At 36.5% G+C, this 26,986-nt stretch overlaps 1 protein-coding gene and 1 long non-coding RNA gene across 8 annotated transcripts in view; one reads left to right on the plus strand and one right to left on the minus strand.

The window, feature by feature from the left end:
* The window catches only part of LOC126918181 (uncharacterized), a 61,249-nt gene extending 43,215 nt beyond the window's left edge, over positions 1-18,034 (minus strand). Inside the window, exon 1 of the long non-coding RNA XR_007711256.1 lies at positions 17,559-18,034. This is a non-coding gene — a long non-coding RNA (uncharacterized LOC126918181). The remainder of the gene's footprint in view (positions 1-17,558) is intronic.
* LOC126917643 (aminopeptidase N-like) overlaps positions 1-26,986 on the plus strand; it is a 143,167-nt gene that overhangs the window by 110,426 nt on the left and 5,755 nt on the right. For 2 of the 7 annotated variants that reach the window (XM_050724768.1, XM_050724787.1), the window contains exons 2-9: positions 6,106-6,791; positions 7,171-7,626; positions 8,148-8,331; positions 8,602-8,761; positions 14,763-14,844; positions 21,858-22,207; positions 23,801-24,078; positions 24,774-24,967. In XM_050724768.1, coding sequence (XP_050580725.1) covers positions 6,313-6,791; positions 7,171-7,626; positions 8,148-8,331; positions 8,602-8,761; positions 14,763-14,844; positions 21,858-22,207; positions 23,801-24,078; positions 24,774-24,967 — 2,183 coding nt within the window. In that variant the 5' untranslated portion in view covers positions 6,106-6,312. Of the gene's footprint in view, positions 1-5,126; positions 5,252-6,105; positions 6,792-7,170; positions 7,627-8,147; positions 8,332-8,601; positions 8,762-14,762; positions 14,845-21,857; positions 22,208-23,800; positions 24,079-24,773; positions 24,968-26,986 lie in introns of those variants that run through there. The other 5 variants (XM_050724751.1, XM_050724796.1, XM_050724806.1 and 2 more) reach the window with 5 other exon arrangements.

A 26,986-nucleotide genomic window follows, 5' to 3' on the forward strand; every position in this document is an offset into this window, starting at 1 on the left:
ATTTACTGGTAAATTGAACGATGATATGGAAGGATTTTATCGAAGTTACTATATCACCGATGAAGGAAACATTCGGTGAGTAAGGACTTTAGAGTAAGATTTTAAGGCAAACAATTAGATTCTGAATATTTATGCAAATTCATATTTTTACAAATACAAATGGAGAAATAAAATCTAAATATTCTAAATCGAATAATTTTTAATATTATATCTGTTAGGTATATTTGTACCTATTGGAATTTTATACAATAATTTTATACTGTAACCAATATTTCAATTACTTCATGTTAAATTATTTCTTTTTAGTCACTCAGATGTCAGAAAATGAACAAAAATGGACTTACTATTTTTTCCGTGTAGTTTTCATATATTCCAATTATTAAAATGGAATAAGAGTTTCTGTTTCACAAATAAGTCCACAGTCCACTACAATATAATATATGTATATATATGTCGGGTTGAAGTTAGGATTGGGGTTGTAGGCGTTTGATGAATGTCCACTAGAATTAGCCATCGTTGTGGTACAATGAAGATAGAGTTTATTAACACAAGAATGGATACAATAGATTTGACAATTAACTGCGGCGATTAGGCACTTGTATCACTAATGACAAAGGCCTCAGGTTCGATAATCCGCGGTCAACGGGATGGCGAACGTATTATTTTCGTCAAAGTCTAAGTTGAACTATATGTTAAAGCGTGAAATATTCACGGATAGTAGAGACGTTACTTAACTCGTTGATGCGATCGTGCGCGAGAGAGTGTCTCCCCGTCACGGTGACGTTGCGGAGGAAAACTATGATGGGGTGTGTCTAAGGGCACGAAATCATCGGATTTGTGGAGAAAAGTCTTTGTTCGGAAAGTGAGGGAAATTCACGTTGCTGTCAATTGGTCAATTGCCATGTTGGTGGTTAGAGAAGGATGCTAGACGCTCTTGAGGGAAACTTGCTAGCGGGAAGCGTCGTACGTGAGAAAAATACATTTCTCCTATCTTCCGTAGTTGGAACGAGGACTGTTTGTCTGTTTGAACGACTTTAGTTAAATAAATCTTTGGATTTATAACGGGTTCTCGGGCTAGCTAAACATGTACTGTGGAGATGCGTCGACATCTGGTAATCATCTTACCCGAAGAATAGAGTCTGTGTGTGACGAGCTAAGAGACAGAAAGCGTTGGGATGTTTACTATCGAGTGCCGCTACACCTATTTCTTTATAAGAAGAGCTATACTATTGCCCCATACATTTGCTGTACAAAGCGTTCATCCCTCGACTGCAGCTACCTTCGGCGACTGGTTGTCGCCTCGAGCCTAATCTCAACATCACAAATCTCAAACAAATGCAATCGGCAGTTCTGCCTGAGCAGCTGAGCTAAACGGAAACGCGAAACAATGCTTCAGTGAGAATGTGGCAAGTGGGAAGAGAAAGTGGTAACGCAAACGTCCATCGCCAAATGGTGGAAAATGCAAATACCACCAATCAAAATTACAAGCAAAGGAGACACATACTACATAAATAGAGCCACAAGCATAACAAATCCAAGGCAATCAATAAACGAAGAACAAGAGTATGCAGTTATAAACGAAATAGACATGGAAACAACACAAAACAATGATGAGAACAACGAACTAACCCACCATGTGGAAAGCTGGAAGGTGTTAACTTCCAGCAAAAAACGAAAAGTAACACCGTGCATAAGCGGTAGGAAAGCAATAGTAGCAGATAAGCAACAATGGCTACAAGAAATCACTCTCCAAAACTCATTTAGCGCGCTGCCAGAAGAGAGAGTAACAGATTCAGTTGAAAAACCAATAACCGGCATCGCTAAACCACTACCAATCTACATAGATGCTTAAATAATAGACCCCCTATTGAACTGCTAAACAACACGGCAGGGAAAGAAAACTACACTATAAAACAGTTAAAAGTAAACCAAGTCAAAGTTCAAACCAACACCCCAGAAACATTTAGAAAAGAGATAAAAGCACTAAAAGAGAAAAACGCAGGGTATCACACCTACCAGCTCAAAGACGACAAAAGTTACAATGCAGTAATCACGGGATTACACCCAAAAACAAATATAAATAACATATGCGAGGAAACACCAAAAATCGGGCACCAGGAAAGAGCAGTAAACAGCATAACCAGATATGATACTAAACAGCCATTACCGCTATTTCAAATAGAGTTAGAACCTGAAAACATCAACAAAGAGATATACGAAATCAAAAAAGTTCTAAACACAATAGTAACAGTGGAGCCACCTAGACACAAAAATGACATACCGCAATGCATACGGTGTCGGCAATATGTACACGCAAAACATTACTGCAATAGAAACCCGGCGTGTGTTAAATGCGCAGAAAAGCACCTAACAATAAACTGTGCATATGTAGGAAAAATAAATGAAGTAAAATGCTTCAACTGCAATGGAAACCGCCCAGCTAGCTACAAAGACTCTGTAGTCAGAAAACAACTGCAACGTAAACTGTTTTCGCCGCTACGAAACATACAACACAATACAATGCATATAATAACATACAATAACTTACAAGCGCAACAGTACAGCACAGAAACTGAGACAACATCAAATTTACAGCATGCCATGAACATAAACCACAGTAACACTAATACCTTTGGTAGTCGAAGCTACGCGCAAGTAATCAGCCAATCGCCACCCCTAGCCAACCAAAATCAGAACAATAACAGCAACGACATTACAGAAATCAAGGAAATGCTCAAACAATTCATCAAAAACACCGGAATGCTAGCAAAAAAGATAAGCGAACAAAATGCAGTTCTCAGACAGCAAACGCAACGAATCACAGTCATGCTACAACTACTTACAAACATGCTAAACAAAAAATAAAAACGGACACGCTGAAAATAACAGCCTGGAACTCAAGCGGCCTGCAACAACGGGCTGCAGAAACTAAAACATCCCTGTATAACAACAATATCGACATATTACTTGTTTCAGAAACACACTTCACTCCAAAAAACTAAATGAAAATACCATACTACACCATATATGATACCGCACACCCCTCAAGAAAAGCGCACGGAGGGACCGCAGTGATAATAAGAAACGATACTGCACGGCTCTCTTCACGGACATAGAGAAAGCATTTGACAAAATAAACCACGAAAGCGTACTACAAGCAATCAGTAAACAATCGCCGGAAGAAATACACCAATTAATAAAATCATACTTAAGCAGCAGAACCTTCGTAATAAAAATCAAGAACACATACTCTGAAGCTAAAGACATGAAGGTAGGGGTTCCGCAAGGAAGCGTCTTAATACCAATACTATACACATTATACACGGCCAACATACCAACAACTACCAATAGCAAAATACTGATATTCGCGGACGACACAGCTGTACTAGTCAGACACACTAACCCAGAATCAGCAGTCAAATTGCTACAAGAACATATCACAAAAATAGAAAAGTGTCTACAAGAAAAACAAATAAAAGCAAACCCCAATAAATGCAACCATATTACATTCACACTGCAAAAACCGATACTAAACATCCTACTGAACGACATGCACATAACACAAAAAAGGCACCCTTAAAGGTTCCCTTTAGATACACAACTCACATGGAAACAGCATACTAAATCAGTAATAGACAAAATATAGACAACGAGGAGACAAATTCATTGGCTAACAAGTCGAAAATTCAAATTAAGTATAGAAAATAAATTAAAAATATCAAAACAATCATAAAACCAATCTGGACGTATGGAATACCACTATAGGGGACAGCAGCAATAGACCATATAAACAAAATCGAGATAATACAAGCTAGAATTCTTAGAACAATAATAAACGCATCCTGGTATGTCAGAAAGGAGGATATACGGAGGGACCTGGGAATACCAACGGTCAAGCAAGCAATCAGCAGCTATGCGGAAAGATATATGGCAAGAATAACAACAAAGCCGAACCGGCTAGCTGCGGAAACGATCAACACCTCAAACACGGAAAGAAGACTGAAAAGGAAACACCTAGCAGACCTCACAAAGGATATAATCTAGTAAACGCGCGGATGGTACCCCGCTGGGGGTAGTCAGCCACATGTTAATCAAACAGTTAATTCTTCCAAATGTCCAAATTGAACAAATTGTGAATAAAAAGAAATAAATAAGAAAAAAACACTATTGGATTGAATAACGACAATTGCTTAATTGCGGCTATTATTAGAATCTAGATTACAATGTTAGGAGATTTTCCCAAAGTTCCAAAGGGAAGGCTTCGGTGTCCTTTCATCTCCGACGTATATCAATACAAAAAAATATAAAATATCTCAAACGGAGCACTGGTTGTAATGTAGTATCGTAAAAAAAGCCTGATTATTGATCGATCAAAACAATGTCGTCTGTCCTCCAAACAATGTTAGTTTACATAGGGAGAAAAGCCTATATGACTAAGGTCACCTAGTTCTTGCGGGGCGTTGGCATGATGAGATTAAAGAAAAGAAAAAATAACGCTAATGGAGGGGGTCGATTTGGGTTCAAAGAGTGTTGACCGAGAGGTCAAAGCTAGTCGGGAAGCCGAAGAGTAGAGTTGTTAGCGTTGTTGGGAGACTGAGTTGTTTGCGTTGTCGAGTTGCGAGAGTGGTTGAAGTAAAATAAGGTTGTTACGTTCAGTTCAAGTTAAGCCATCATTGTTTTCTGCCTAATTAATATCTGTTTAGTTTCTTTATTGTAAATAAATTATAAATTATAAATAGTATGTGGAAAAATGTATATCTCAATTTTCCGCGATATTACAGTAATTTTTAATAGATGAAACATATTTCTATTTGGATTTTATTCATTTACTTGTGTTCATAATAATATGAATTTGTATAAAAATCCACAATCTACAAGGAAATTAATCGGCATGAAGAAACGACCATGATTCATAATTTGCGTATAAAATTATGGTGGATTGGTCGTGTTAAGTATTGACTAGTAAGGAAAGCCAAAATAAAATCGTAGCCGTCTGTCAAGTATATTTAAAATTAATAAATATACGTGTATAGAGTCCTTGATACAATATAAATCTCATTATCGTTCGTCGCGGAGATTGTAACCCCAAAATCTTCTAGACAAACGTCACCTTAAGCGACACATCGCCACCCTGGTAAAGAATTTCCAAAAACAATACCCCCACCATCTATTCCGTTGTCCTTGCATAGTATATAAACCCCGAATATTGACGACCAAGTTAGTCTAAACTGTGAGCCGATACTTGAACATTGTAAGTGGTACCCAAGGGTCTTGGACTCTTGAGAAATAAAGTTTTTTGTATCATCAAGAGAATTTCTTTTTTACGTGACAAGATACTCGTTAATCTAGATTCAGACCGTTCGATAATTCGCAGCTAATCGCCTTATACTCTTATATTCTTATATTATCGCTTGAGATTGCGTCCGTATTTTTATACTGATTGGAGGAGAGCCGGAACATTTAAATTTGTCGTTGTTCGACGGTTGCGCGTAGCGGTGACATTGTTTTGCCCGGAGTTTATTTGTTTTTACATTACTCATAATCTAACGGTCTCGACAATCCGAGGCAAAACCAGAACATGATTCGAAATGTCCTTTGACTCATGTTCCGCTACAAAATTATATGAAGAAAAACGATTTAAATATAAAAAAATATATTTCTGATGTAATAAAAGAGGTCTTCTTAAATTTTAGAGTTCTTCAGCATTAGAAAATTTGAGATATCGATGAAATGCCAGTATTTATTTTTCATTCATCGTGTTTTACATTATTTTACGCATTAAAGACCAAAATTGGGCGTTTACGTACGATTTAATTTATACACTTTTTAATCCATTTAAATTAATGAATTCCTTATTTTCCGACGATTTCGAGAAATTGTTACCAAAATATTAATTTCTATATCGATCGAAATATGAAAGTCAGAATGATCGGAACTATTAAGGAAGTTATTAAGTTTTCTTCTTATCACTAAATCATTCGTTGGATTACGCGTATACGATTCCATCTATATTTCTTACGTTATTATCTTCTCATTCGTATCTCATAAATATTTGCAAGCAAGCTGAAACGTTAGATACAAATGTACATTGAAAATCTATCGCAGGTTGCAGACGATTCTGGTGTAGTATTTAATTACATACGCCCAAATTAACATTTCGCGTGATTTAGATGTAAAATCGAGTAAAGAAATTTCATCAACATTCACGAGCCGAAAGAATAATATATAAATAAATAATATATTTTACAAAATAGAAAATAAACGAATTGTGGGTCTTCCAATGGATGCGCTTGTTTGCCGAATCGATCCAAAATGGCAAAAATATTGATACTGTTCCTTATCAATCTGATTTTCACGAATCTTCTACTTGGAGACGTGATCAGCTCTCAAGTCGACGAACCAAGCTATAAACTACCAGTAGAAGCCAAACCAAATTTTTATGAGCTAGATTTGACAGTGAATTTGAATTCAAATTTATCAGAAACAGACTTCAAATTTACCGGTGAAGTGAAGATCTACATTGTAGCTGAAATTCAGGATGCCCAGTCAATAACACTGAACATGAAGAACCTCACTGTGAAGAATATTACCCTGCACGATTTAAACAAAACCGCTATTAAGGTGAATAGTTTTACATCTGACGAAGTACATGAATTTTTAATTATTACGCTTGATGACAAGCTTAAGAAGGGAAACCAATACTTGCTTACTGTGAGCTATTCTGGAGTCGTGAACGATCAATTAGCAGGATTTTACAGGAGCAGATCTGCCGACAAAAATGGCAATCTAATGTAAGAATACCTTCTTATATAGTTCGCAAGCCATCTCTTAGATAAATTTTTCATTTTATATATATTCATTTATTTTCATTTTGTAATTTCATTCATATAATTTTTTATTGGTATTCAAAAGAATTTTGATAATATTGAGTATAAGAGCATGATAAATAATAGAAACCAATACAAGAAATAAGCGCTGTTAGGTAATTATGTAATATTATTTAAAATTAGTTAAATTATTCATTTTGAATCTAATTGGCCAGAAAATGTTGCGCACCATCATTTCGCTTAATAAAGCGTAAAGAAAAATTACGACTAACTGTTGCATTTTCTCGCTCATTTTTTGCTCGAAACGATCAATATTTTCGAGAATTTTATTTTCATGTTGCAGATATGTGGCTGCGACTATTTTCGAGCCAACAGGTGCACGGTTAGCGTTCCCTTGTTGGGATGAGCCTGCTTTCAAGGCACGCTTCAACATTTCTATAACCCATCCGAAATCTTACCATGCGATTTCGAACATGCCTTCGTTGGCAGTTGAAGAACCAAAAGTGGAAAACGACATGAAGACAACGAAGTTCAAAACAACTCCACGGATATCCACTTATTTAGTAGCATTCATAGTCTCCAATTATGAATGCAACGAAGATGGTATGTTCAGAGTGTGTACTAAGCCACAGGCAGTGAATCAGACACATTACGCCTTAGAGAAGGGTAAAGAATTGCTAGGAGCTTTAAATGAATATACCGCCATCAATTTCACCCATTACGTACCAAAAATGGATCAGGTATTGCTGGAGGACTATCCGCCAGGCGCTATGGAGAATTGGGGCCTCGTCACTTACATGTAATTGTTGCAGCACGTAATCAAAATTGATCAAAACCACAATTCGATTTAACAGGTCAAAGTTCAAATTTCAATGGCGAATTCATTAAATTTTCGACCAAAGCGTATAAGAGTTTTCAGGAATGGATGATGAATCAAACAAATAACATACCAGTAGAGTTTTAATGATGCGCTTTCTGAAAACTAGAAATTTGTTTTTAAGAAAACCAAATGTCGTGGCTTTTTGTCTACATAAGGTTTATACATATGTATATCTAGTTGAGAAATCTAATTCATCAACGAATAACATTTACAATTGCTAAGCTACCGTTAAACACATTCTTTTAAATTGCCCCAAATATAAAGAGCCTCGCCCTAAATTCCATATTAAGAAATTTCTAAGTGCAAATCTCAGAGACAGTAAATAAATATTAAAAATAGTCATATCTCATGTTTATATCTGCAATTAATACAATATTAAAATCTAGTTAAAAAATATTATATTTTTGATGGCAGACTTCGATAGAAACTCTTCATTTCAGGGAGTCCGCTCTTCTTTATCAAGACGGTGTTACCACAACTTATACGAAGCAAAGTATAACTACGATTATAGCTCACGAATTTACGCATCAGTGGTTTGGAAATCTTGTTAGTCCAGAATGGTGGACGTGGATTTGGTTGAATGAAGGATTTGCAGACTACTTCCAATACATTATTACTCATAAAGTAAGTGTAATAAATGCGTCTTCTACTTATAATCTATTAATTTGTTATAATAGAATTGTTATAAATTCGATAATAAATTTCTGTTGCATTCAAAATTTCAATTATCAGTTGCTTATATTTTATATGACTATTAATATAGCTATGCATTCTACGTATGTTTCTGACCTCTACATCAATTAACAACTAATATATCTTTCACCATTAAATTCTCGCCGAATACTTTAAACGTATTCTTGTATCATATCTAGTACATTTGTAATATATATGTAGGTACTACCCGGATGGCGATTAGACGAAGTGTTTGTCGTTGACAACATACAAGGAAACGCTTTCATTGTAGATGCAGGTGAAAATTCGCGTCCCATGAACATGGACGCGAACACGCCTGAAGAAATTAGTAGCTTATTCGACGATATTGCATATCAGAAAGGTAAGAGGCTTTCTCATTGTTATTAGAAGTAATTCCCAATACATATGTTCGAGAATATTCAGAGCAAAGTTCGACGCAACATTTTTAACATCAGATAAAAGATATAAACGAATACTGTGTGACCATTAATGATTTCTATTTATTGGCAAATGTCAAGGGCAAGAGATAATAGGTACCTATGTATCTTATCAATTAATTAATATATTAAACCTTAAACTAAAACATTATCAGGCAAAAATAAAAGGTGAGACTTTCGACGATAAATAGTTGGGAGACGTCCTATAACGGATCTGTTAGTAATTTTTACCAAATTTAAATTCTTCATGCGGAATCATCGAAATAAAATACACACATTGTTGCTTATGAAGTACAATACATACGCTATAATTCGCGAAAATATATGAACTCGTACGAATATATTACACAAAACCATATATTATTCATTTGAATTTTCTTTAGGCATTGTAATCGGATACGACTGTCATGATTATATTGGTACGATTTATAAAAAGATCTTTTGATAAAATATTTAAATAGAAAGTTACAAAATATTTATTACAAGTACAGACTTTGCAAAGATTAACCAAGTATTCCAACAGTCAATTATTCATTACACTATTTACGCTGTTCGTTATTTTTTACTAGCAATAAGTATATTTCTTGCAATAAATTACCTCTAATTATACTTTTGAGTTGATTACAAATTTTATCAACATAATCAGGTAGTTGTTTTATTAATGAAATTTCAAAAAGGTTCGAATAACGGGCACAATATACGTATCCATAATTTTCAAAAATTTTCTACGGCAAGTGTTCACATACTTTCATGAAGCACTTTAAGCATTCGAGGTCTGCCCGAGCAGCCGAGCTAAACGGACGTGCGAAACAGTGCTTCAGTGAAAGTGCGGCAAATGGAAGAGAAAGCAGTAACGAAATCACCCATCGCCAAATGGTGGAAAATGCAAATTCCACCAATAAAAATTACAAGTAAGGGCGAAACATTGTACACAAATAGAGACACAAGCTCTACCATCTCAAGGCAATCAATAAACGAAGAACAAGGTTGTGCAGTTATAAACGAAATAGACATGGAAACAACACAAAACAATGATGAGAACTGCGAACTAACCCACCATGAGGATAGCTGGAAGGTGGTAACTTCCAGCAAAAAATGAAAAGTAACACCGTGCATAAGCTGTAGGAAAGCAATAGTAGCAGATAAGCAACAATGGCTACAAGAATGGCTCTCCGAAACTCATTTAGCGCGCTGCCAGAAGAGAGAGTAACACATTCAGTTGAAAAACCAATAACCGGCATCGCTAAACCACCACCAATCTACATAGATGTTGAAATAATAGACCCTCCCCCCCTTGAACTACTAAACAACACGGCAGGGAAACTAGTACCATACCTAAAACAGCAGCACAAGAAATTAGAAACATAATCGAGAAAACAAAAAACAACAAAGTACCAGCAATCGACCTGATCAATGGCAAAATCTTGAAGAACCTTCGGCCAAAAGCGATAAGACTAGTGACCATAATACTCAATGCAATATTAAGAACCCAATACATTCCTAAACTATGGAAACTAGCACAGATCATAATGTTACCTAAACCAGGCAAAGACCCACACCAAACTGCATCTTACAGACCAATATCACTACTTCGAGTGTTTTCCAAAATACTGGTAAAAATAATATATGATCGCATAAAATCGATAATAGAAAAGAAAAAATTAGTACCAGATCTTCAATTTGGATTCCGAAACAAACACTCCACAGGCATCCACTTGTAGTATCGAGGAAATTTAGGTATAGATTTTTCCTCACACTATTTATAATTTGTAATTTATTTACAATAAATTAGTTATACAGATATTAATTAGACAGAAAACGATGGATGTTTAAGTTGAACTAAATGTAACAATCCTACCTTAATTCGACCGCTCTCGCAACTCGACAAGCTAACAACTCAATCTCTCAGCTACGCTAGTCAGTCACGCAACTTTACAACGCTAAGCACTCAATCTTTCAACAACGCTAACAACTCTCGCAACACGGCAATGCTAATAATTCTACTCTTCGACTCCTCGATTAACTCTGACCTCTCGACACACTCTCACTTCTCGATTAACCGCTCAACGCTTTCCGATCAACGGCTCAACGTGTCTCGATCAACAACTCTTTGAATTCAAATCGTCTCCCTCTATTAGCGTTATTTTAATCCCATCCTGTTAACACTCCGCAAGAACTAGGTGACTTTAGTCACATAGGCTTTTTCTCTGTGTAATAACAACCGAAGGACAGACGACACTGTTTTGATCGATCTCTAATCAGGTTTTTTTTCTTACGACACAACATTCAGCCATTCCTGACCATCACATCTGCCCTCTGAAGTGCTCATCTTCACTGCTCTCACTTACATCACTAACATCAACGATACACCACTTCATGTGGACGGCTGCAGCGGAAGTTGTACGCGGCGCCCCGTGTTCGCCTTCTCGTTGCACTATGTAGCGGATATTCTGCAGGACTTTCACCACGCGGCACGGTCCAAATGCACAGGCTCATTAACGAAATATTACTAGCACTAGAAAACAGACAATACTGCACAAGCCCTCTTTATGGACATAGAGAAAGCATTTGAGAAAATAAATCACAAAGGCCTACTACAAACAATCAGGAAACAATTCCCGGAACAAATGCACCAATTAATAAAATCTTACTTGAGCAGCAGAAACTTCGTAATAAAAATCAAGGATACATACTCTGAAGCTAAAGACATGAAGGCATGGGTTCCGCAAGGAAGCGTCATAGTACCAATACTACACACATTATACACGGCGAATATACCAACAACTACCAATAGCACAATACTGACATTCGCGGACGACACAGCTATACTAGTCAGGCATACGAACCCAGAAACGGCAGTCAAATTACTACAAGATCATATCACAAAAATAGAAAAGTGGCTACAAGAAAAACAAATAAAAGCAAACCCAATAAATGCAAACATATTACATTCACGCTACGAAAAAAGATACCACCAAACATCCTATTGAACAGCACGCATATAACACAAACAAAGCATGTCAAATACCTAGGACTCCACTTAGATACACAACTCACATGGAAACTACATATCAAATCAATAGTAGAAAAAATACAGAAAACAAGGAGACAAATGCATTGGCTAACAAGCCGAAAATCCAAATTAAGCATAGAAAATAAATTAAAAATATAGAAAACTATCATAAAACCAATCTGGACGTACGGAATACCACTATAGGGGACAGCAGCAATGAGCCATATAAACATAATAGAGACAATACAAGCTAGAATTCTTAGGACAATAGTAAACGCACCCTGGTGTGTCAGAAATGAGGATATACGGAGGGACCTGGGAATACCAACGGTTAAGCATGCAATCAGCAGTTATGCGGAAAGATATAAGGCAAGAATAGCAACAAACTCGAACCAGCTAGCTGCGAAAACGATCAACACCTCAAACATGGAAAGAAGACTGAAAAGGAGACACCCAGCAGACCTCACAAAGGATATAATCTAGTAAAGAATTAAACAAAAGGAAGAAAAACCTTTCTTAATGAAAACTTGCCCTTAACAACTTGCCCTTGCTCTTTTCGTGACCATAGACCAACCCATCACTAGCTTTCATCCGCCACAACATCGTCACTAAACTTCAATGATTTTTCATCTTTCGAACAGTTAACATCTCTTTACCGGGTTTCTACCCTTAGATCAGTCGCCTACTTAATTGTCAGCAATGTCGTTGCTGTTATTGTTCTGATTTTGGTTGTCCAAGGGTGGCAATTGGTTGTTTACTTGCGCGTAGCTTCGACTACCAAAGGTGTTGGTGTTACTGTGATTAATGTTCACTGCGTGCTGTAAATTTGGTGTTGTCTGTATTCTATTGAAGGACCGATGGTACATTGTTGGGCCTCTTAGTACTTTGGCTTTCTCGCGACGTTGTTTATAGTTCTCCAGATATCTCTTAGGCCTTTCGTCTACTACAGTATCTTAAAATTTGAAATATGATAAGAAGTATTAGATTCGAATAACTATTGCTTGAATAAATTATATAATAAGTTTCAATTCATTAAATTATATTTTATGGAAAATCTTTTCTATTTCATTTTTGACTACAGCTACAGACTACAGACTACATATGTATGCAGTTTGAGGATAAATAAGCTCTCCATAACGTCTTGGTAAAAATTTTGTTAAAAAAATGTATCATAACTGATTTCACTCCACAAATCAAATTAGTTGATTCCATATCTATTAGTTATTTATAAGTAATTTTGCTGTCATAATAATATAATACTAATACAGAATATCGTCATTATTTATTAACACATAATTATTAACTGTGATACTCTAATTAAATTGCAGGATACTTTTGAGTTCTAGTGGAGATACATTAGAATGGCGTTGATTATATTTCTTGAATATATTATTAGTATGGCAATTAATTGATTAATTATTAATATTAATAATTTCTATGAAAAACAAACGTTCAAAGAGAAGAATAACAAGCTACATAGCGCAGATTATTGAAAGAAATTAATATCTTGTCAATAAAAATACGAGAAATATTTTAAAAAATAAGTACTTTACTTGTCTACATTAAAATTGGAAAAAATAAGTTCATTATATTGCATTAAATTAATTATTTAATGATAAAGTTGAAAAGTGTTTTATGAAAATGTAATACTAGTAGAATATTTAGCAATCTAACACAAATATGATAATGTAACATTGTAAATAGTAAGCAAACTTTTAATGGAAGAATGGACTTTAGAGGTGGAATTTCTTGAGGATTGTAGATTAATTTATTGAATATCTCCCTGTTCTTATGACAACATTTTCTCTAATCTAATGGAAATGATTTTCTAAGCTCAAGACGTTAATGTAAAGATGAACATCACAATCGCTGGATTTTCCAGTTCTAAAGCATTAGAAAAAATAAATAAATTAGAAAAATCATTAATGGTGAAAATGCATTATTTGCTAATAGTATTTATAAGTTGAAAATTTTTTGCACGTGTCACGTAAAGATGACAGGAAAATAATAATAAAAAAATGTTGGTTTCTTGAACCAGAATTCGATATACCTTTATTCTATAATAAGATTATAAGTTTGCGATTAGACCGTTACCGAAAGACTGAAGCCTCGATCAAGACCCAGCCCTTCTAGATATTGGTTTATCTTATGCCTACATGTCGAATTCATATTCCTTTGGTTTGTGAGTTGGTGTCGTGTGCAAGGTAGTTCAGGTTTCTCGAGTCGGGTGTAGATATTTGTTGACATTGCACACACATCGCATATAGAGTTAACTGGAAAAGAATCGTACCTACTGTTTTATTGCATTATATTGATATTATAAAATCTAAAAAATATAATTATTATAAAAGATTTTTACCATTATCATTTTTGCTTTAAGAAATATAATCGAATATGAGAACAAGGATATTTATTCAAAGACTAAAATATTATTATCAATATAATTTGCTATCTTACATCGCTCCTTGTAGTTAGAAGATTATCGTATAATTTAAAAAAGAATGATATAAGTCGACAATGGTCTGTGTAATATTCATATTTACATATAATGGAACAGTGAACGGTCAATATCTTTTATTGGTGAATTTATTCAAAATTTTTAAATGAAACATATGAAACGTACGCGACTCATTTGGTGAAGCATTTCTTAACATGAGAAATGCTTAAATTGAAAAGAATTTTTACTATTTCTCTTTTGCAATCCTTAATAAAAATGTAATTAACAAAACTAAAAATAAAAAAAACAAATAAGATGCATATACAGATGTATATCATTTGATCCTGGAAGAAATCTAGATATTGTTTACATATGCATGTTTTGAATAATGAATAACAAACATAAATAATCGCTATTGAATAATGATCATGAATTATTTAAAACCAATCTCTAATGTGTATCCCTATCTTTGCAGCGGGGTCAGTTATTCGAATGATGTCACACATCTTGACAGAAAACGTTTTCCACGAAGGTTTAAAGGAATACCTCAAGCAGAAGTACGTATATTTAAGTCATTTATATGATATATATGTCGGGTTTTCGTTAGAAATTTTAGGCGCGTAATAGTTAACAAGTTTAACGAAAGCTATCGACAATGTTCTTGGGTGCAATAACGAATCCACGGTCAACGGGAAAACTCTTTGTGCAATAGAATATATTTTGTAGCACGCAGACACGTTAACTGAGAAGCTGGGTTACTTTCAGACTGACTGCCTAGACGATATCAGTAAACTCTCCAAGGTGATTTGCGATATATATATATATATGTAGTATGCAAATGGGTCTTAGAGGAAAGGACAAGTAATGATGTTTTGATTTAATAAATGATATTCGAAGCAACGAAATGATTACAATGCTGTCATACGTCTCATTCTCATAGGCGGCTTTCGACTTCCCGATTCACACTCTCCGGCTTCTACACTCGCTCGCTCTCGCTTCTCAACTCATACTCTGCACACCTTTTGCATCCGTTTTCTCCGGCTTCTCAACTACCTCTCCCTTTAGCGTCTCTTTGCCTTTTCCCGTCCTTCGGAACACGTGTCCTGAAACGTCCGTGGCCAGGGTCACGCAGGCCCTTTCCACGAAACTACCCACTTAAAAAGACCCAACGACACATTGCTGTACCCGACGATGCCGCGGCTCTCACCACTTTGTTTACGGTTCGGCCGATACCTTAGGCATTTTGCCCACGATACTACATATATATATGTCGGGTTGGCGTTAAGATTTGGGTTAAGGTTAGGAGCGTGAAACGAATCCCCGTTTGGATTAGACGTTATCGTTATGCAATAAAGGAGATACTTACTAGGGCATATATGATTATGACAGAATTTGACAAGTAATCGCGATAATTAGATACTAGAGAAGCTAATGACAATAATCCTAGAGGTTTGATAACGAATCCGCGGTCAACGGGATGACGAACTTTACTCCTCGTTAGCGTCTAAGTTGTAATCAAGGTTGATGCACGGAGCAATCAATACGTATAAGAATGATACTTCAATCGTTGATAACCTCGTCCGAGGGAGTGTTTCTCCGTCACAGTGACGCTGTCGAGGAAAACTATAATGGGTGTGCCTAAGGGCACGAAATCATCGGATTCGTGGAGAAAAGCCTTCGTTCGGAAAGTGAGGGAAATTGGCGATATTGTTAATTGGTCAATTTCCATGTTGGTGGTTAGGGAAGGGTGCTAGCCGCCCATAAGAGAGAGTTCGAGAAGAGGAAGCGTCGTTCGTGAGAAAAATAGATTTGTCCTATTTTCTCTTTTTTTTTTTTATTTATTTATTAGAATATTTACAATCAATTCTCGTTGAGAATTTTCAGTAACTTAGTTTGGCGTGATACAATGACATGGATTATAATAGTTTTATATTGTTGATTCTAGTAGGACTAATGGTTTAATCTAGTGGGTATTTTCTTTTTAGTCTGCGGATCTGGTCCGTCGTGTCCAGTAGTTGGGTGACTAGTGGGTTGTGGTGGTTGTTGACTCTTGTGCTATATCTGCTTCTGAACTTGTGTATTTCATCTTTGACTGTAGGTATCTTGAGGTCTCGGTGGATTGTTTCGTTCGTAACATACCAGGGTGCATTTAATAGGGATCTTAGCGTTTTCGATTGGAAGCGTTGGAGTATTTCAATGCTGGAGTTACTTGCTGTTCCCAATAGTTGGATTCCGTAGGTCCAGACAGGTTTTATTACGGCCTTGTAGAGGGTTATTTTGTTCTGTATGTTTAGTTTGGAGCGTCGGCCCGTGAGCCAATAGAATTTTCTTAGTTTTTCCTTTAGTTGCTTTGTTTTTTCGGAGATATGTTTTTCCCAAGTTAGCCTCCTGTCCAGGGTCATGCCCAGGTATCTTACGGAGTCCTTGCTTGGGATTATTGTGTTGTTAATGGTGATCTGGGGGCAGGTTTGTTTTCGGAGCGTGAAGGTTACATGGGAGGATTCTTTTTCGTTTATTTTAAAACCCCATTTTTGGAACCACTTTTCCATGGAGTCGAGACTTCGCTGGAGAGTGGATGAGGCAATTGCTGGGTCTGCGTGGGTAGCTAATAGTGCTGTGTCATCGGCAAATGTTGCTATTGTTACCTCGTTTGATATGGGTAAGTCGGCAGTGTAGATGGAGAATAGTAGGGGTCCGAGGACACTACCTTGCGGTATGCCGGATTTTATTGGGAATGTTGCAGAAGTGGCGCCTAGACATTTAACTATGAATTGTCTGTTGGTTAGGTAGGATTTTAAGATGGAGTAGTATGGGTGGGGTAGGATTTTTTTAAGCTTGTAGAGTAGCCCTTCATGCCATACTTTATCGAATGCCTGTTGGATGTCTAGGAATACGGCTGAGCAGTATTTTTTCTTTTCAAGGGTTTGGCTGATTATGTGGCTTATGCGGTGGATTTGCTCTACTGTTGAGTGTTGTTTTCGGAAGCCGAATTGGTGATCTGGGAGAGTCTTCAATTCTTCTAGGAGTGGAAGGAGACGATTCGTGAGCATCCTCTCGAATAGTTTAGACAGGGTAGGTAAGAGACTGATTGGGCGATAGGAGCTGGTTTCATATATTGGTTTACCGGGTTTGGGGATGAGGGTCATTAGTGAGATTTTCCACGCCTTAGGAAAGTGTTCAAGGCGGAGGATGGCGTTAAAGATTGATGCGATGAGTGCAATCCCTTTTATGGGAAGTTCCTTGATTGCTTTATTTCCTATTTGGTCGTGACCTGCTGCTTTCTTGGGGTTTAGGCGACTGATTGCTTCTATGATCTCTGCAGAAGTGAAGGGTTGAATAGGAGGGGACATTTGGAAGGGAGTGTGCAGGTATTCGGTGACGTCCGCTGCGGCTATGGAGGAATGGGGTTGGAATACTTCAGTCAAATGTTTGGCAAATAGGTTGGCTTTTTCTATAGGGCTACGCGCCCATCCACCCTGCGGGCGGCGGATTGGAGGTATTATTTGTGGGGGGCGCGTGAGTTTCCTGGAGGCTTTCCATAGTGAGTAGTTTGAGTCGGCTGTGGGGGACAGGCTGGCGAGATATTTGTGAAAACGGTCATTATTGTAGTTCTTTATGGTTTTGGATAGTTTTCTAGTTGCGTTGTTTAGTTTGCGTTTGTCCTCCGGTGTTCTATGGGTCTGCCATATCCTTCTTAGTCTACGTTTTTCTGCTATTTTTTTTAGTATGTACTGGGGGTATTCGTGGTTGCTGGTGGACGTTTTTGCCGGTGTGGAGACGCGGATAGCGTTTATTATGCTCGCATTTAGGTATTCCGTGGCTGCTTCGATTTCATCATTGGTTTTTAGTGAGGTTGAGGCTGAAGTTGTATGGGTAAAGACTTCTCTAAAGAGCTGCCAGTTGGTGTGTTGGTTATGAATGGAGCCATTAGGTGTATTCTCGATGATAGTTGAACTGACTGTTACTATCACGGGGGAATGATCAGAGGAGAGATCAGCCGAGGAATTGATTTGGACGTGTCTTGACGAGATATTTTTAGTTATGAAGAAATCAAGGAGATCGGGTATTTTGTTTGTGTCGGTGGGCCAGTGTGTGGGTTCGTACGTGGTAAGGTAGTTGAGGTTGTGGGTTAATATGCTGTTGAGGAGGTTTTTGCCTCTTACTGTAACCAGTCTGCTGCCCCATTGGGTGTGTTTAGCGTTGTAGTCTCCTCCGGCTATGAATTTGCTGCCCAGGGTGTCCAGGAAGTGGTCAAAGTCTTCTTTGGCGATGGAGTGTCTGGGAGGGCAGTATACAGCTGAGGTGGTGATTGTACCATGACAGTCTTCTATTGCTACGTTTGTTGCTTGGAGGTAGTCTTTCTGGAATGGTTGAAGTTCGTAGTGCTTGATGTTTGACTTGATTATGATTCCGGTGCCGCCGTGAGCCTTTCCGCTGGGGTGTTGGGTGTGGTAGGAGTTGTAGCCGTGTATTTTGAGGTAGTTTTTGTCGGTGAAGTGGGTTTCGGATATGAGCATCACATCGATTTGCTGTTGTTTTAAGAATAGTTCTAGTTCGGCTTTGTGCTGAGCTAGACCGTTGGCGTTCCACAGAGCTATTCGCATTGGTTTTATTTTGCTTCTGTGCTTATGAATTTGTCCATGAAGCGTGTGAGTAGTGACAGCAAGTTGTTAATTTGCTCAGTTTGCTTCTCGATAAGTTTTTCGAGTCTGGTAAAGCTGTCAGTGCTTGGTGGGGTGGGAATTCTATTTTCTGTGTGTACACTGTGTGTTTTCGAGTTGTATGCGTTTCCTTGCGTTGCCTGCGCATAGGATACTGTTGGTGTGGTGAGTTTTTGGGGTTTAGGTTCTTGTATGTTTATGTCCTTGGGTCTCAGTTTTGGATACTTTATATTATGTAGCGATTTGTAGGCTGAGCATCCTTTGTAGTTCGCAGGATGCTCTCCTTGACAGTGGATACACTTGGCGGGGGTTTCCGGGGATTTAGTGCATTGGTCAGTGGGGTGATTACCTGCACATTTTACGCACCGGAAGTTGTGATTGCAGTATTTCTGCGTGTGGCCGTACCTTTGGCACCTCTTGCATTCTATTATTTCTTTCTTTACAAGAGGTGGCTCGAACTTAACTATGGAGTTCATCAGCCGATTGATATTGTAGATTTCTTTATTGTTTGTTTTTTGTTTTAGGTCTATAAAAAATAAGGATAGTGGGTTTTTTGTGATTCTATGCCTAATGTTACTGATGTTAGTTACTTCGTGGCCGTGATTTGACAGTTCGCATTTTAGTTCGTCTAGATCGACTGAGTGATGGATATTGCGTAGCACCACTCGAAATGGTCTTTCTTGTTTGAGCTGGTACGTGTGGAATTTGGCGTTTAACGTTTTTAATAGCTTGGTTAACTTTCTATAGGCGTCTGGGTGGGACGGCAGTATTTTCACTTGGTTGTTGTTAATCTTTAGCTTGTAGTCTTCTTTGCTGCTGTCTTTTTCGATAGTTTTAATCATTGACTGTATGTCGATTACGTCGTTAATGAATATCGGCGGGGGAGGGGGAATTCTTTGAGTATGGAGATTATTTACCTCTTCGGTTGTAATCATGGAGTCTTCCGTGGACTCCAGAATTGAGAATCTATTGTAGGTAGTCACTTGGCTGGCTGATGGTTTGGTTTGAATCTTGTTTACATTTGTCTTGGTCGGTTCGAGCTTTCGTTTTTTCGTGTGGTGGTCATTTACCAGGATAGTTGCGTTGCCCTCTTGCCACGGGGGAGGAAACATGGCGGTGTTATAATTTTGCTCCGGGGAGCCTGTTGGAAATGATAGAGCCATCATCGAGCTAGTTAGTTCAGTGTGAAAGAACTAGTCGAGAGGCTGTTAACCCCTGGCTAGGTTAGTTGGATTTGCTTTCGTCAGCTGGGCGTCACGTGGAGTTTTGTGAACTTCACAGGGCACTGGACACACGTCTGCACGTCTCGGCACTCAGCAGCAACTGGATGGTACTTGCTATTTTGTGGACTTTGCCGGGCACGTCTGCACGCCTCGGCGCTCACGAACGAACTGTTTCGTGAGAGTGAGATGGAAATCTGTGTCCTATTTTCTCGTAGTTGGAACGAGGAATGTTTGTCGGTTTGAAGGACTTTAGTTAAACAAATCATAAGATTTATAGCGGGTCCTCGGGCTAGCTGAACATGTACTGTGGAGACGCGTCGACATCTGGTAATCATCTTACTCGAAGAATAGAGTCTGCGTGTGGCGTGCCACGGGACAGAAATCGTTGAAATGCTTACCGTCGTGCCCCGTCCTAAGTATTTCTTTTAAGGAGAGCTATAGAGTTACTTCATGCCTTTGTTAGACAAAACGCTCATCCCTTGACCGCGACTACGTTCGGCGACTGGTTGTCGCCTCGAGCCCGAGCTCACTATCATAAATCTCAAATAAGTACAGTCGAATCGAATGACAACAGTTTCTTAATTCGGCTATGGTGAAATCTAAATTACAATACTAGGGGTCTTCCCAAAGTTCCAAAGGGAAGGTTCCAGTATTCTTTCATCTCCGACATATATAGATTGCGATGTTCATACAAATTAGATCGCACATTACAACATTCATGCAAAAAAAAAAAGAAAAGAAAAAGTTATCAATATTTTTGACTAACAAAATCTACAACGTACATCTTTGCGAATTTATATGTCTACAGACAAAAGGTGTATTTGTAAGCAATTCTATAGGATAGTAACGATTTAACCTCTTCGATCCGACCTTTTCCTATTTTGATTCTATTTTTTTCCATCCTAGAAAGTAAGTACAAAGCTGGGCATGAATGTACATCAAACTTAAAACTTATATTTCTTTCAATTTTTAAAATTGGGGCGTATGAGATCCAGCAGCTTTTTTAGATGGGACATGCATACGTGTTCCAGTAAAGATAAGTAAGGTTAAACACTCACGATCTTTTGTCATTGTATTATGCCGACTGCATATTATATATGTATAGATACACATATTTATAAATCTATCATTTCTTATCATACATAATATTTTGTATAGAATATTTTGCAAACGGGAATCTCGCAACTCATACAGATTGTCTTTGTCCTTTGTTTTGACATCTTTCCATATTCTGCTTTCATACATATTGTAGATACGTATATTTAGCATTTTCCGCAAGTCTTCCGCTTTTGCTCCTCTTTTGGTACCTTTTTCGAGATTAAAATATACAATTACAACCTTGACTTAGGAATAGAAATGAAAAACCTGGATATATGTATCCAGAAGAAGCACACGTATTTGCTACGCTCAATGAGATCAATAAAAAAAAATGATTTAATAATATTTAAACACAATAGGTAAGTTACGCGATGAACTGAAAGAATACGACAAAAATTTTTAGAGTATCGTTCAATTACTCATAAAAAACACTGTGACTCTACAGTCATATACACTTCCCAAATAAAAATTAAATATTTGTAAACATTTTTCATTTAAAAGATATTTACATATGTTTGTTATTGGTTTTTCAAGTTTTTGTCTTTTGTATTGCCGACAAATCATATTAACGAGGGATAATTTTTGCAGTGCAGAGAATGTTGTAAATTCGACAAATCTTTTCGAGCATCTTGGAAAGAATAAAAAATGGGATGGAGCTTCGTTCGGGGAAATCATGGACGGATGGGTGAACAACGCAGGATATCCGGTTGTGAATGTGAAGCGAAACCATGACAATGAACTGCAGTTAAGTCAAGAACGATTTTCATTTTATGAAACTAAAAATGACGCAAACTGGTGGGTGCCTATAACTTACGTCAAGTCGTCTAGCATGGACTTTAATAATACAACTCCAATTATGTGGTTAAAACCAGGCCGTAATGAAACGATAAAGTTTAATAAGACAGACGGGTGGATTATTGTGAATACGCAGCAAGCAGGTGAGTAATATTGGCTATATTTAAGAATGTCTAGTATAGTAGAATATGATTGTCATCATCAATTAATGGGAGATTTTGGGCTGATTCCTTGTAAGATTAAAATATAACAATGAAATCAATACATTTTCATTGTAGGGTTTTGATCCTATTTAGTTTTAATATTTATAGAATACGTAGTTGAAATTATAACCCTATTAAAAAGTATGGGACCATTTCCTTCCAACTAATAAATTACAACAACTAATACTAATACAACAGTAGTAATACATGAAATAACACATTTCTTTTTACGTTTTATTGGGCAATATATTCGTCACATTATCCATGCTTTCGCATAATTTCTACGCAACATAACATATTTTCGAACTCGTAACAAATTGAATACGTAAATAGTTCCAAAGCGGAAACATACCATATTAAACAAACCATATACAAATTCAAGAATTCCAAAGATCTAAAGAATTTTTTTTGTTTATATGGATGAAATACGCTGAATATACATATATTGAAATTTATTACTATAGGTTTAACATCAATAATTTTCATTTTAGGATGAAATATGCCTAAAAATAATAAATATCCTGATACGATTAATGTGAAAAATGAAGAAATGGCGCGTTTCATGGTTATATATTTCCAATAATCAAGCTTCTGTAGTATAACTATTGTAGTACTAGAAAGACTGGATTAAAAATTCCTATACTCATATACACGATCAAATTACTGATTTTGAAACAAGAATTTAGGAAGTAATATTTAGTTGTCTATTTTTCCTCCAATAAAAATTAAATTATCCATTTTTAGTATCATCTTTTGCCCTATGAAACTATAAATAGAATATAAGTCCCTTTTTAATAAATAGATTTGAAGAAAATTTAATACATAACTGTTTTGAAACTATTAACTAAAACATATACAATACAAAATAATTTTAAGTTTTTGAATAATAAACTGGTGCTTAAGTTACTGCCTAGAAAAAAACAAACTATTTTTATGCAAGAATTTATAGTGATTTAATTACGCACCAATAAAACTTAAATTGAATGAATTTTCAATTTCGTAAAATATAGTTGCTGTGAAAACATATGAAATATTTACATAATTAACAACAACATGTTTGTGTAGTAGTTAGAAACAACATGTTTATTATTATGTAGCTTTTTAGGAATTGCTAATTCAAATTTCGAGCTACGAAGCTTACAAATCTTGAAAAAGTATTCTTATAAATATTTCAATACAATAATAATTATCGTAGCTTTAAATGTCATAATAATTTAATATTGTAATATATAAATCAGACAATTACAACATGTTCTTAATTTATAATTGTGTTATCTGAAAAATCAACAATTTTTAATGGTTTAACTACTTTGTAAAAAAATTCAAATATTTATAATATTGTAAAAGTCTATCTTAACGTTATAAAAAATGTGTATGTATTATATTTATAATTAACTAAACTTTTTAAAAAGCGTGCAAGATAATTAAGCCAACCGTTATTATAAATATATCTGAATTGGTCTAATCTTTTGCAAAATGAATAACACATACATACTTTCATTTTTTAATTATTAGTTGCTCGGTTTGTTTTAGGTTATTATCGCGTGAACTATGAGCCAGAAATGTGGAAATTGTTGTCGATGCAGCTGAATTCGGATAACTACGAGAATATCCACGTCTTGAACCGTGCTCAGTTAATCGATGATGCCTTAAACATGGCTCGTACTAACCGATTGAACTATACGGTTGCATTGACACTCACACTTTACCTTGAGAGAGAAACAGATTACGTGCCTTGGCATACTACTTTCAGGAATATACAATTCTTGCACAACATGTTACGTACTTCTGAGCAATATAATAATTTCATGGTATACATATATTTATAACACGATATGACTTAAAGAAGCTAAATATTTTAATTGATAATTTTTGATATATTTTATTCATTTTGATAATTATATAGTCGAGTTGGTAATATAAGTCGAGCACGTATGAACTATTTTCCTATAATAGTTATATTAATAACGGCTATTCTATTGGTGATAGAGAAATTGTATTTAATTATTTCTAATTTATAGAATTATTAACTTAGTATATTTTAAAAATTAAGTTTTTAATTGACTAAACAATATAGTAGTCATATATCATTATACACACGATGAAAAATGGCTATAAGCCATCTTTTCTAATGTAATTTTTGTTCAATCATTCTATGAGAAGCAGCCTCCGAATATTTATGCAAATTCATATTTTTATGAACACAACTAAAGGATTAAGACCCAGACAGAAATTTAATTTACCTATTAAATACTAAACCGAGTACTGTACTCTGGATATTTTATAGATTTTTACATATCATGTTCATTCATAATATTTACGGTCTTGCACGTTTTCTATTTTAAAACAGACAATAGGCAATTTTACACAAAAGATAGTAGGCAGAAGAAATCGAATTTACGTAATAAGAAGGCTGCACATATTATATTCCTTCCGAAAGATCTTTTTACTCTAATGTAACCAATTTTTCTATTTCTGTTTAAATAAAAGTTCAAAATCGTTGCAGAGTTATATTCGAAAAATAATGAAATCCGTGACGGGTCAAGTGAGGTATGAGCCGTATCCGAAAGGCGAAGAGCCCCATATCGTGAAACTTCTTAGGGTAGATGCAATGGAATGGGCCTGCTGCGCTGGTGTTGACGAATGCAAAAGTTATACCAACAGAGAGTTCAACGCATGGTTAAGTAATTCCAGTAGATCGTAAGTTGCTATTTTTGCTCTCACTTGTTTCTTTTTTAATCTTCCCTACCTTTTATTGTTGATTTATTCACAATAAATGAAGATTTATCGATAGTGTATATCATTTTCAAATCTTGCGATCATATTGTTTTCCAATTGTTAAACGTAAATGCATATTATTGAATCATGACGATTGCTATAATTATACGAAAACTTATGTATCACGAGATAGTAAAAGTTAATTAGAGAATATATGTAGTATCTTAATGGGCCTTAGAGGAAGGATAAGTAATGATGTTTTATTTGGAGTTAAGTTAATTTAACAAGTAATACTCAATACAACGAACTGATTACAATATCGTCGTACGTCTTATTATCATACTCGGCTCTCAACTTCCCGATTCATACTCTCCGGCTCCTCCACTCACACTCTCCGGCTTCTGCACTCACTCTCTCTGACTTCTCAACACTCTGACTTCTCGCGTCCCTCTGTCTTTTTCTTGCTCCACCACGCATGTGTTCTGCAAACACCCATGGCCAGGGTCACGTAGGCCTTTTCTATGAAACTATTCCATTCAGTTCCGCCTGTGCAAGCGACCTAAACGGACGTACGAAACAATGCTCCAGTGAAAGTACGGCAAGAGGGAAAAGAAAGCGGCGAAGTAAACGCCCATTGACAAAACGTGGAATCATGCAGATTCCACCAATAAAAGTAACCAACTCAGGAGACACATATTTTATAAATAGAGCTACAGACTATACATATGCAGAAAAAAGGCGATAACGATCACAAGCCAACGACGAGGACAACGAACCAACACACCATGAAGAAAGCTGGACGGTGGCAACATCCAGCAAAAAACGCAAAGTAACCGCGTTCGCAAGCGGGAGGAAAACCAAAACACTAGAGAAAAGACAATGGCTTCAGGATATCAAACTGCATAATTCATTTAGCGCACTGCCAGAAGAGACAGCAACGGACCCAACGGAAAGTCCGACAACCCGCATTCCTCATCCACCACCAATATACATAGATGTGAAAATGATAGACCCCCTCATTGAACTACTAAACAACACTGCAGGGAAGATAACTATGTTATCAAACAGATAAAAATAGACCAGGTGAAAGTGCAAACCAACACCCCAGAAATATTCAGAAAAGTGACAAGATCACTAAATGATAAAAACGCAGCGTATCACACCTACCAGCTCAAAGCCGACAAAAGCTACAAAGCAGTAATCAGGGGATTACATGTAAAAACTAATACCGACAAAATAAGCGAAGAATTTGCAAAAATCGGACACCAGGTAAGGTCAATAACAACATAAACTAAATTTCTAGTCGAACTAGAACCTAGAAACAATAACAAAGACATATACGATATAGAAAAACTACTAAACACAATAGTAAAAGTGGAGCCACCTAGACATAAAAAAGATATTCCACAATGCATAAGGTGTCAGCAATACGGCCACACAAAAAACTACTACAATAGAACCCCGGCATGAGTTAAATGTGCAAAAAATCATTTAACGATACACTGCCCATCCACGGGGAAAATAGAGGAAGTTAGATGCTATAACTGCAACGGAAAACACCCAGCCAGCCATAAAGGTTGTGAAGCTAGGAAACAATTACAATGCAAACTGTTCCCGCCTCTACGAAATAGGGCATACACTAACATACAAGTCCAACAGGACAGCACAAAACCCCAAAGAATACCAAATAAACACTAAACACATCAGCACCAACTCCTTTGGTAGTCGAAACTACACGCAAGTAACCAGCCAATGGACACACTCAGGCAACCAATAGTAACAACGACACTACAGAAATCAAAGAACTGCTCAAACAATCCATCAAGAACACCGAAATGCTAACAAGAATGATAAGCGAACAAAACGCAGTACTCAGACAGCAAACCCAACAAATCACAGTCATGCTACAACTGCTTACAAACGTGCTAAGCAAAAAATAAAAACGGGCACGTCAAAAATAGCAGCCAGGAACTCAAACGGCCTACAACAACGGGCCCTTGA

Source organism: Bombus affinis, chromosome 1 (genome assembly GCF_024516045.1).
Source record: "Bombus affinis isolate iyBomAffi1 chromosome 1, iyBomAffi1.2, whole genome shotgun sequence".
NCBI classification, from domain to species: domain Eukaryota; kingdom Metazoa; phylum Arthropoda; class Insecta; order Hymenoptera; family Apidae; genus Bombus; species Bombus affinis.